This window comes from Egretta garzetta, unplaced genomic scaffold, assembly GCF_000687185.1.
Source record: "Egretta garzetta isolate BGI_Z169 unplaced genomic scaffold, ASM68718v1 scaffold584, whole genome shotgun sequence".
In the NCBI taxonomy this organism is placed as follows: domain Eukaryota; kingdom Metazoa; phylum Chordata; class Aves; order Pelecaniformes; family Ardeidae; genus Egretta; species Egretta garzetta.
Window position 1 is genome coordinate 523,943 of NW_009259529.1, and position 12,861 is coordinate 536,803.

General features: G+C 41.0%; 1 protein-coding gene across 2 annotated transcripts in view; it reads right to left on the reverse strand.

Moving 5' to 3' along the window:
* Window positions 1-12,770, reverse strand: part of ASRGL1 (asparaginase and isoaspartyl peptidase 1) — a 25,269-nt gene extending 12,499 nt beyond the window's left edge. The window contains exons 1-3 of one of the 2 annotated variants that reach the window (XM_035893105.1): window positions 12,750-12,770; window positions 11,637-11,879; window positions 5,488-5,630 (exon numbers count right to left, since the gene is read on the reverse strand). In XM_035893105.1, coding sequence (XP_035748998.1) covers window positions 5,488-5,630; window positions 11,637-11,823 — 330 coding nt within the window. In that variant the 5' untranslated portion in view covers window positions 11,824-11,879; window positions 12,750-12,770. Of the gene's footprint in view, window positions 1-5,487; window positions 5,631-11,636; window positions 11,901-12,749 lie in introns of those variants that run through there. The other variant, XM_009637563.2, reaches the window with a different exon arrangement.
* Between the last annotated feature and the right edge of the window lie 91 nt (window positions 12,771-12,861).

Here is a 12,861-nt window from a genome sequence, read left to right on the forward strand (position 1 = left end):
CCTTTCCCCAAAACTCTCGGGGCTCACCCACCCAGTCGGTTTTTTTTTACCCAGCAAATAGTACACCTGTCTAAGCCATGAGCCACCAGCTTCTTTAGGAGAATGCCACGGGAGACAGTGTCAAAAGCTTTACTAAACACCAGGAGACAACATCCACATGCCTTCCCTCATCCACTAGGCAGGTCACCTGGTCATAGCAGAAGATCAGGTTGGTCAGGCAGGACTTGCCTTTCATGAACCCATACTTGCTGGGACTGACCCTCTGGTTGTCCTGCACATGCCTGGCGAGCACACTCAAGATAAACTGCTCCATAATCTTCTCCAGCACTGAGGTCAGGCTGACAGCTCTGTAGTTCCCCAGATCCTCCTTCCAGCCCTTTTTGTAGATGGGCATCACACTGGCAAGTCTCCAGTCATCTGGGACCTCCCCTGTTAATCAGGGCTGCTGATAAATGATGGAGAGTGGCTTGGCAAATACCTCCGCAAGCTCCTTCAGCACTCTCAGGTGGATCCCATCTGGCCCCATAGACTTGTGGGTGTTCAGGTGGCAGAGCAGGTCGTTAACTGCTTCCTCCTTGATTATGGGGGGTTTATTCTGCTCTCCGGCAGAGACACCTGAAAGCTAACTCTTCCGACTTGAAAGCTAACTTCTCTGTGCAACACTGCCCTCCCCTGCCACTGCTACTAAAACACCAGACCCACACAATCCAATAACTCAAATTGGTTTTGGTGGTTTTTTTGATTTTATTTTTAGGCAATACACTGAAGTTTTCTTTTGACTTTATCTGTATCAGAAGGCTGTGTCCTCCATCACTTGCTGTCTTCAGCAATTAAGACTTTATATCATCTTTTAAGTAAGTTTTTAAAGAAATTGAAGTTCCATTGTAAAAAATGGAAGTTATTTCTTAAAACTTTATCAAAGGGTTCCCTCCCATATACAGATTCTGATAACATACCCACCTTCCTGAGCTGTACAAACAAGACAGACTTGCATATAGAGGAATAAGCTTCTATGATAAGCTTTGGGTTTGTTTGTTTTTTTTTTTTTCCCCAGTCCTCACTAAAAAAGAAGGTATCTTAAGGAGAATTTAATTTGTTTTTCTCATCAATCTATCTTGTCAATCCAAAGAGCTGGTAGAATACTGCCAAACAACCCAAAAGCAGGTTTTTCTATCTCATCTTTCTTCTACAGTTTCATGAGTATGTTTGCTAAATTCTTAAGTGCCTAATTTTTCTGGGACACATTTATACAAAGTTATCCAAAAGGACAAAAAAAAAAAAAAAAAAAAAAAAGAAAATCAGAGATCTTACTAACAAACAACAAATGTTGGCAAGTTTAGGTAGTTTCATGGGAAACAGGGAAGAGGAAAATCCCCCAAATTTCTGCAGCTGGCCTGAAATTCAGACCATCACTATTATTTATTTAACAATCCTGGCAGGGTACAGAGCACAGCAAAAATTTGCATCTTTTCCTTGAGAAGTCTAAATTCTAAGCTAAATTCTCCTTTGTCTAATGTAAAGGGCTGGATGATATAGTAGGGGAAAACATATGCACAGTTCACGTACACCAATGAGTCAGTGCTCTAATGTTCACGAGGAGCCCATCTAATGAAGTGTTGGAGCTGAGGGGGGATTACATGCCCCATTTAAAAAAAAAAAAGCCATTTCAATGTATCATTTAATTTTTTTCACTACAAACAGGAATAATTCAACAGGAATTTAACTGCTTTCTCAAGGATTTGTTGAATTAGTTAACATAATAAAAGCCTTCCATCTCTAGAGGCTGCTGTGTTCAACAGCATAGTAAATCCTGAATGGAAGTTATTCTGGTGCTCTCCTTTCTTCTACCCCATGAATTTGGACAAGTTCGAGCCCAATGAGAGAGAATGTGACAGCACACAGGACAAAAGAGCATAGTAACAATCTAGAAGAGCTATTCTGGCCACCAGGTGGAGCCCATATTGTTCCATAATAGGAATGGAAATGCGGACAACTACAAGCAGTTGGGGAGGTGGTTTTTTTGGTTGGTTTGTTTTTGGGAGCTGCATGTTTCAAAATTCATTAAGGCAGTGAGACATCTCAAAACCACTGGGAAGTAAGCATTCTAACATGCTTAGGACCCCAAGAAAACTACAGTGTCATTACTCATGGGTCACAAAGTTAAAAATATTTTTAATTATGCACAGTAAAACAAAACACACTCTAAAAAGTACTGTGAAATAGCCTGAGTTGGTGTCCCAAGATTCCCGTCCAAGACAAACAGAAGAGTAACATCAGTTGGTACTCCCATTTACAAACCTGATGGAGAAGCAACAGAAACTCACCTCAAGATATATCAAGCAATTTAGGCCAACATTTAGATTTGAACTTTGTAATTTACATAGAATTTTTTGCATCTGGGCAAAGAGTTTACCACAACAAACACTCTACCACAAAAAATCATGGGTTTAGGGCTACACCATTATACTTGGTCCTGTTCAGTTGAATTTTATGATTTCCTTTCAAACTTAGCTCCAACATTTTTGAGCACCAGAAGCACCACACAATGACAAGATCGACCTTATAACAGACTAAAAAGACGAGAGACTTTTTTTGGTTTGAGTTTTGTTTTTTAAAAAACACTTTGGAAAGTTACGGTCTCAAAAACCAACAGCATTATTTTGAGTTTGTTCTTGTTGACTTAAGTGTGATTTCGTTATGGAGAAGAAAACAAAAGAACAGTGATTCTGGAATGGGCATTCAGTTCATCTGAACAGAACAACGAGCATTAAAAGAAGTTATCTACAGGAAATAAAATACAACATTCCCCCCAACATGCTAGAAGACATCTCTCCCCCAACCCTCCAACTACATTCTCAAATTTTTCAATTTGGTCTGGTGAAGCTGTCTGCCAGCCATACTTGTTTATTTGTTCTAGTTAAATGACAGAATAAATTCAATTTGAAGGAACAAAAAGCTTACACATCACAAGTTTTAACATTATTTTCTAGTAGACATACCTTTAAGAAGTATTTATATTAAATACTTCAGTGAAAAGTTCTGATTTTAAAAGCAGAACTATCCTCCAATTAAAAGGGCAAAAATAATTGCTATCTTCTTTGGAGGCTGTTGAGGACAAATTACATTTCAATCATCTTTATAGATCGCCAAAAGAGGTTTTGTTTCTTCAGAAGTCACTTTGAAAGGTTAAAACCCCGTAAATCCTCTGTTAATAAGTGTTTTTGCAATTATGAACCTGTTTCAACAACAGGGCAGCTGCACTAGGAGGATGAGAAATGTAAACTCCAAAGACAGTAGAAACTTTCTGATCACTGTCACAGTCTAGTAGTGGTAAAACAGATGCACATATCACACAAATGATCTACTCCATCCTGAACCATACCAGTCGCACCATTTCTGAAAAATGAGCAATGTCTGTTGTGGCAGATATTAAAGGGGCTTCTTACTGGAGTAAGATGGGACCAATTTTACATAGGTCAAGTAATAATAATTTTGCTTCCTTGATAAGTTTGATTCTCTCGGAAAATCTGTTACCATCATAGTGCTAATGTTATCTTCTAGCCAATGTTATTCAAGCTAGCCAATGCTATTCCAACCTACAGAAAAGGCGTGAAGAAGACCCAGGGAACTACAGACCTGTCAGTCTAACCTGTCAGTTCCTGGAAAAACTATGGAGAAGATTATACTGGGTACTACTGAAGGGCATTTAAAGAATCATGCAATCATCAAGCACAGTCAACATGGGTTCACAAAGGGAAAGTCCTGTTTACCAACTTGATATCCTTCTATGATGAGGTCACCCACTTAATGGATAAAGGGAAGGAGGTGGATGTAGTTTTTCTTGATTTTAGTAAGGCTTTTGATACAGCATCCTTCTGGATAAGCTGTCTGACTGTGGGATGAGCAGGTTCATGATGCACTGGCTGAAGAACCGGCCAAAGGGCAGAGCTCAAAGGGTTGTCGCGAGTGGGGCTACATCTGGCTGGCAACCAGTCACCAATGGTGTTCCTCCGGGTTCAACTCTAGGGCCAGTTCTGCTCAATATATTTATCAATGACCTGGATGCAGGAGCTGAATGCACCATTAGCAAGTTTGCTGATGATACCAAACTGGGAGGTGCTGTTGACCCTCCTGAGGGACAAGAGGTCTTGCAGAGGGATCTGGATAGATTGGAGCACTGGGCTATGATTAATGGGATGAAATTTAACACGTACAAATGCTGGATTCTGCACCTAGGACAGAGGAATGCCAGGCACAAGTATGAACTGGGAGAGGAGTGGCTGGAGAGCAGCCCTACAGAAAGTGATCTGGGGGTGCTGGCTGACAGCAGGCTCAATATGAGTCAGCAGTGTGCCCTGGCAGCCAAGAGGGCAAACCCCATCCTGGGGTCCAAACACAGCATAACCAGCCAGTCAAAAGAGGTGACTATCCTACTGTATTCAGTGTTGGTGCAGCCTCACCTTGAGTACTGTGTGCAGTTCTGGGCCCCACAATTTCAAAAGGATGTGAAGGTCCTTGAATGCGTCCAGAAGAGGACAACAAAGCTGGTGACAGGGCTGGAAGGAATGGCCTGTGAGGAGCGGCTGAGGACTCTGGGCTTGTCTAGCTTGGAAGGAGGCTGAGGGATGACCTCATTGCTCTCTACAGCTTCCTGAGGAGGGGAAGTGGAGAGGGAGGTGCTAAACTCTTCTCCTTGGTATCCAGTGATAGGATGTGTAGGAATGCTTCAAAGCTACTCCAGGGGAGGTTTAGACTGGACAAACAGTGGAGCAGGCTTCCTAGAGAGGCAGTTGATGCTCCGAGTCTGTCGGTGTTAAAGAGGCATTTGGACAACACCCTTAATAACATGCTTTAACCTTTCATCAGCCCTGAATTGATCAGGCAGTTAGAGCAGATAATTGTTGTAGGTCACTTCCAACTGAAATAGTCTATTCTATTCTACTGCTGGAATACCTCAACTTTGCACTAAGGCTACCATTTGATTAGGTCTCAATGAAAAAGGCCACCTAGAACAACATAAGACTGTGTTACATGGCCAAATATGTTATTGGGTCCTTTAATTCAGTTCCATGTCATTGCAAAGTCAGCAGTACATTATCCAACTTTAATCTTGCAAGATCAAGGAGAAGACTCAGTGACTGCATAAAAGCTCTTCAAAAAACAAGTGAACAAAACCCCCACTAAAATCTTGAACACCAGCTGTGGAGCGACAGAAGGTAGACATGTATAGGTCAATTTCTCCTTGAGCTTCCAATTGCATGGCAGAACATACATTTCCCTAGAATGCTACTTTCAATAAAAGACCTCTCAAAAACCCTTAAAATAAAAGCTCTTGATGGTCATGACCATTGTTTCCAAATGCTACCATCCATTTCTCCCTTCTTTCCTGCTTTAAACACTACACAAACATCATTGAGGTGCACCAATATACCAGATGAAGTTCTAAGGGAAAAAAATGTTTCATATTCAAGTACATATTCAGCATACCTTTTCCATGACAAGTCGAGCGAGTTTTATTGGGTTTGCTATACATTTAACTGCAGATACTGCTCCAGAGTCCAAATTTTTTCCATCCATGATAATGGCATCCATTTCTACTTCACCTTTTTCATTTAGAACAGATCCACAGCCTAAAGACAATTAAAAAAAAAATATTCAGGGATGAAGGGAAAAAGAATAAAGTCATTAAAAGCTAACCATCAGGTGATTCAATTATTAGATCTCATCAAGCAAACTTTCACTTTCCCAATTTGTTGTCTGACTTCCTGAAAGTACCTCCTGAATACAAACAAAACAGCAGAAACACTGCTGAGTATAACCACAAAATCCAACCATTAACAGAAGTATCACAGGGTACAACATCTACTTTAAAATTGAATTTTATTTTTATAAGACGAAAAACACACTTCCAATCCCATCCAAAATGATATACTAGGTACGAAAGCTAAAATGACAAACAATCATGAACAGAATTCTTTATCCCCCAGATCACTTCAAGTGCACATAAAACTATTTTACCTCTGCAGTTCTTCCAAAGGAGGATACAACATAACCCAACAAAATAGCGTAGTGTTCAATCCTATCAACAGATTAACGTCACATAGCATTCCAAGAAACTGCCAGAACTGATGGAGCAGAATAAAAGTGTCCACTCGCTAGTGTAACAAAAGCTTGAAATAACAAGTTCTTCATTACCAAATAAAAACGGTAGATGAAGGAATTAAAAAAAGAAATCAAGTAATGAAACGTTGGGTAGTTATTTTCTTCTATAATTAACGGTACTATCACTAACCTAATCGAAAACTAATGAGATACAAAATGAGACAATGCAAATAGGGTTGGGGTTTTTTTTTAATAATGCGAATAACTGTATCACAGGGGAATAATCAGTTGTAAGTCATCAAGTGCACAAGCCTTGCTAATAAGGATGGAGAAGACTAAACTGAAAAAGAAATTAAAAAAAAAAACAAAGCAAAAATTGGCAGACTTACACAGTAGCTCAGGTAGAAAGATTTAAGCATTGTACAGAACTAAACCAGGTTTTCTATTTCTGTTAAACTGATGTTCAAGCAGGTCAGAAACCACTGTTAATAACTGTTGACATAAGACTTCTATACCAATGTACTGCAGACCTGAATATATAAAGTTAAATCCCCTGTTACAGGAGGCAATAAAATCCTGTAATCCTCCTCCTGTAATCTCCAAAACTTCCCCTGGCACACATAAACACATCTGAACTCTGCCCCCAAAAATTTATTTTTTGCCTCTCTCTGACTGCATAAGCGATTCCAGAGTTCAGTCCTGCATCATTCACAACATGCTAATTTCTAGACTACACTGATCTGCAGAGAGCTTATAGTTAACTTCTTTGTGCCACCCATGTTAACGTCATTCTTACACTGGCATAAAGGAGAAGCTGGAAAGAGTAAGTAATCGTTTTTGTTTGTTTTTTTTTTTTTCTCAGAAAAGCCCTGCCACACTCTTTTAGCTTCCTTTGACAAGACAGGCTTTCTAGCTCATGATCACCAAGTTCCCACTGGAAGTAGGGTACCCCCTTCTCAAGTATCAGTGACCAGAACCATGGTTCCAGAGGAAGCTCTACCAGCCTCCTTCATCACTGCATTAGTTGTATCCTGTATCTACTGGAGATCTCCCATGGGGATCATAATTTCTTAGGATTTCCTAAAATTTCCTGAGCAGAACATAGTTGCAGATAGATTGTGTAGTCAAAGGCAGCTTCCTACAAAAGCCTCCTTTTACAGTTAGTAAAGAGAGAGAGGTGCCCTCTAAGAACAATTCATCCCACTTGCCTTAGAGAGCTGTATAGCCATCCTTTCTCATCCCACTGATCACCATGGCAAGGCTAGATGCTAAACTTCTGGTTATCTGAGGTAGGATGAATCCTTCCTTCTGTGGTTACAATCTGTCTTTTCACCTGCCTTCCAGCACAATGGATGGGAACTACCTGCCTCCAAAGCCACAGTACCCATTGGCAGTGGCACCAAAAAACCCACGTTTGACTCACTTGTGAAGCCAAGGCAGGGAAAAAAATAGAGGCAACAAAAGACAGAAAAATCTAAGGGGACACAAGCACCAAAAGTGTCTGACATCAGCCAAATCACAGCAGGGGTACCAAGAGTAGCACTCCAATTCCTTCTATCTAGAGATAGATAGATAGATCTGTCCTGCAAAGGCTGAGGAGGAAAGGAGTGTGCAAGGATCACTATAATGACAGTTCCTGTATCTGGAGTACTCACACCAAGCTAGTTAATACTGCTAGTCAAAGAGATCACATGAAGGAAACATAACCAAGACCACGTCTTCATCACAAGCAGAACTTGATGACTTCATTAGGCTGCACAAGTCACTAAAACGGTAGTTTTAGACAACAGTATAGCGTCTGAGTCCCTCCACCAAGCCTACATCAAGATGCAGCTACACAGCATGGCTAAACCCTATCATTCAAAAAAGGACACAACTTGATTGCTATGTCCATTCTTCCCAATCTTTATTTTGTCTCTTAGCAATGTCTGTGTTTTCCTAGAAAATATTACAGTAAAACTGATTTTTCTTTTACAAGGATAAATACCACACGGTGAGTTTTAAACAGCCACTCCAATCAAGGCCCTCTTCACATAGCTTTCAGCTCATTTTTGCCTGCTACTGAGAGCAGCTGTAGCTAATGAGTGTTAACACAATTAGATGTATCTGTAAGTGATTACCAGACTACTTGCCATTTAGATCAGTATAGTCCAACTTGGACAAGGACTTAAGGCTCAACTCCAGTTTAAGCAAATTTTGCTAAAAATTCCTCATTTAATATACTGCAAACAAGGTATAAATATGCCTAGAACAAGCTGAAATAAACACTTTTAGACAAAAAAAAATTCAACATGTATTTAATTAAGGATAAATGTGACCTCGGACCATGAAAAGGTGTGTCACAAACACATACTGCACTTTGTACGTTAAGCAAAAAGTTGTAACTGTATGTCAGTCATTGGATACGGTAGAGTCTAAGGTCCTATCCTCAAATGATATGATCATTTTTATAGGAGTATACACTGCTCACAGGTGTCAGTCCAATTACAGCACACTACGGGAGAGCATGGCTCAAAAAAAGCAGTTTTAGTGACAAGATCCCCCATAAAGGTTAAAAAAAGCTTGTATGCAAAACACAGAATATTGCTAGTTATTGTGATCCTACTCAGGATAAGTGCCCAAATTCTTCAGACTGTTGCATACAAGTTAAATAAATGAGCCTAAACAGTTCATTATGAAGTAAGCTTTCATCACTGAGAGTCACACTGAGCTAAAATGCATTTCCCAGCTAAATAATTTTGATTAACAGAACCATCAAAACGAGTGTATAAGAAACCAAGAAAGTATGCAATTATTTATGTGGATTAAGAAAGAGATGTAAACAATCTTTAAGCTTAAATTTACATTGAAGTTCCTTCCACATTAATATTGGACACCTAATGTCAGGCAGAACATCACTCGAGATGCTTCTCAAGAATTAGGATTTCTTCCTGCCCTAAAGTAGCTGGCATTTTTAAAATAGCAAATCTAAATTCTCTGCCAGAGAAATATTTTGAGACATAACCCAGAAACATAAAGAGAGCCAAAGGCCAAACAGATGCTTATTTACTGAAACTGAGCAAAACAAAGTCCTAATGGCTAGTGACTGATTTAGATAGCAGGTGAAGAAAGTCAAAGTTAAATGAGAGAATGCCATCCTAATGTTAATTATATGATAGCACACACCACACCTCTAAGTCCATTTCATGATTTCAGCTTGAATCCTCTAAAAATCAAGATGTTCAATCCAAGTCAGTAACAAAAGACTGGAAGTTTCATCTGAAGTAAAAGCTCCCCCTTGCTCTCAATTACAAGGCGAGAAGGAACAAGTGAACCTCTGCGAACTCAGTGTGCACATAACTAATAGCTATGTTATCTAAAACACTGAACACTGACAAGTCTTTCTTTCCATGTTCATTCCTGATGTACCTTGGTGGGGGTGGCAAAATCTTCTCACTGTGTTGCAGTTTAGCCCCAGCCAGCAACTAAGCGCTGTGTGGTAGCCACAGCTCCTGTCACGGGGGTTGGAGTAGCTGCAGTGCCTGTCGTTTTGTTGTCAGATCCAGAGACTTCCTCTTCCCCTTGAGGGTACTGAATAGTGTTGAACAGGGCTCGGTGACTTGTGTCTCTCCGGAATTACCAGGGCGACGGCATACTTCTTCCAAATATTCTACTAATTTTTCAGGACTCCTGAACAAGTGCGGAATCAAGTTCCAAAACACTGGAGGCACCCACCATCCTAGGCATTTGCCCATACTACCCCAAACACCCTGCCACTCATAACTATCCAGCTTGGGGCAGATCTCTGGATGATATTCTTAAATTGCTTACTAACCTTAGACAAAACCAAAACAAGATTCCCAAGAAATACTAATAGATGTATCTTAACTATCCAAGGATGTTCAAGATACTGAAAAGCTGTTGTAATAAAGGAGGAAACATCATAGAAGAAGGTCATGAAGGTGCCATTCTGTATTTCCTCTTTAAGAAAACCTCTCAGAAGATGTATAATTGCTAATTGTCTCCGCAAGGTGGTACCCAAAGTACAGTAATGGCTTCAGTACAAAACGCAAATACCAGATAAAGCTCAAGGTCAGTGTTTTAATAACAGATCTCCTGGGCAAAACATCACTAATCACTGCAGAGCACAAACTGCAAAAGCCAACATCAATCTTTCACATGTACAGCAAAAAAAAGGAGCATGGTGCAGATCAGATAAACTAAGATCAAGAACAGATGAATCAGTACTGTGACCTGCAACTGTTTACAGAAATAAATTCCTTAATAAGCTCCAATTAATCTGTCATTATCTCAAACCCTTTGAGCTCCATGTTGGGCACCAAAAAGAACTTGTGGTTTAGCCACAGCTGGCAACCAAGCACCACACAGCAGCTTGCTCACCCTTGCCCCCCAAGGTGGGATGGGGGAGAGAACCAGAAGAGCAAAAGTAAGAACACTTGTGGTTTGAGATAAGAACAGCTTAATAATTGAAATATTATAATAATAATAAATTGTATTGAAAAGGAAGACAAGGGGGAGAGAGACAAAACCCAGGGGGAAAAAGTGATGCAACAGCTCAGCACCAGATGACTGATGCCCAGCCCATCCCTGAGCAGCAATCGTTGCCCCCTGGCCAACTCCCCCCAGTTTCTATACTGAACATGACATCATATGGGGTCAGCTGTCCTGGCTGTGCCCCCTCCCAGCTTCTTGTGCACCTCCTTGCTGGCAGAGCATGGGAAGCTGAAAAGTCCTTGGCTGATGTAAGCACTACTCAGAAACAACTAAAACATCAGCGAGTTATCAACATTCTCTCATACTAAATCCAAAACACACCACTATGCCAGCTACTAGGAAGAAAATTAACTCTACCCCAGATGAAACCAGGACACACTGAAATTCATGAAAATAATAAATTTGAGGTCATACAAAGAGAAGAAAACTATTCAACCATTGACATTAACATTAATTAACTTTAATTGTTAGGAAATGCACTTATGAACCTTTATGGTATAAATTCATGACTCATATTCCATTACTGCATTACTTCTGTAATATTATTTACAAAAGCACTAATTGCAATCATTAATTAAGAGAAAGACGCCTAAAATGCCCAGGAACAGTATTACTCTGGCAACAGGTACATGTCAAGTGTTAAGACTTAAACATTGCTGCAAGCTACGTTCAAGTACTTTAAATGTGAAGCTAACTAAACATATACTCCATTAGGGAGTCCATGTCTTAAAAGTGAAGACGCAGCACAGTAACAGGAGATTAACAGAACAGCAGTGCTGCAGCACAAGAATGAAATGGCAGGTATAAAACACTGAAAAATGAAAAAAGTAACTCAGCTGCCTAAGGGTGCTCACAAGAAACTATGGTATATACTGTGCTATTTTTTATACAGAGAAAGAAACTATACTGTGACAGCAGTACTTACTCCACTGCAATGTGCATAATTCAAAGAAAATGCAAACCAGCATTTTAAGAAGCATCAGGGCAAAACACTTGAAATACATGATGATTCTAAACCCACTGAATTCCTGAAAAATTACCTGCATTAAAATGAGGATCATCTTCCATTGATCGTACTGCCTCCTCAACTGCATCTAAGGCACTGCCTCCCTCTTTCAGGATACCATAACCTCGCAGCGCAGCTCTGACAACACCAGCACGACTTCCCTCTTCTCGTTCTTTAAAGATCCGGCCAGCTCCACCATGCACCACAATGACAGGCTTCATCCTGCCAAATTCTTCCCAAGGCTTTCAGCTGTGCACACAGGTTACTTGTAATCAGCCTGTTTTGGAAAGAAGAGTCTTTAGCATAAGCTGCCTTCTACATGGAGAGAGCCCTGCAGGTTAGTTAACAGGTACAGTTTGAGTGCAACCATTTTAGCTTTCAGGAAGCTGGGTACTCACGCAAAGGAGCTCCTAATTCATGTCTTGACAGGAGGAGGCCCCAAGAAACTTGGCGCAACTTTGAGCCCTGCTTTGAAGACCCCTTCCAGCCTAAGTTCTGCTATGATCTTATGATTTAGCATGAAGCCTGCCTAGCAATATTACAAGTTATACAGAAAAAAGCATCTGGGTGACTCTCATCCTGCTGACCGCTTGTCGCATTAGGTGGGTAGCATCATTGTTTAAACACAGTAATATAACCAGCAATAAAGAAAAGCAATTGACCGGAGTAGGGTTAACAGCTTAACCAACTCTACCACCTGGATTTCAAACCTGTGACCTCTTGCAAAACTTTGTACTTCATGCAGGAAAACAAGGCAGCCAAACCTGGCAGTCAGCTGTTTGCTGTTACTGCTCATGGGCCCCTGGGGGCAAAAAAAAAACAAGCGTTGCTACGCATCCTTGGTGATAGCATTCACGTTTTTGTTTCCAGAAAAAGGCAAAGGAGAAGCAGCCTCATCTCCCACCGAAATCTAGGGCACCTCACAGAGGAAACTCTCCACGTGAAAAGTTTCTCAGGGCCACCTATTTTTGGAGGTTGTGAAGAACAAAATCCAACAGCCTTTCTTTCATCCTATGCGCAAACCCTTTAGACACAGTCTCCCCATAGCCCTGGGCTACTGACAGCCCCGGCCCCTCGCACTCCTGCTGCCCGAGGAGTGGCAACTTGCTCTCGGGGTTCGCTAGCCCGGACGGCAGCGGGAGCGCACCGGATGACGGCCCAGCCCGCGCTGCTCGGGCGTCACAGCCCGAGGTGAGGCAGAGACGCCTGCGTTATCACCCAGGACCCCGCACGCGAGGCCTCTCTCCCGGAGGCCCTTT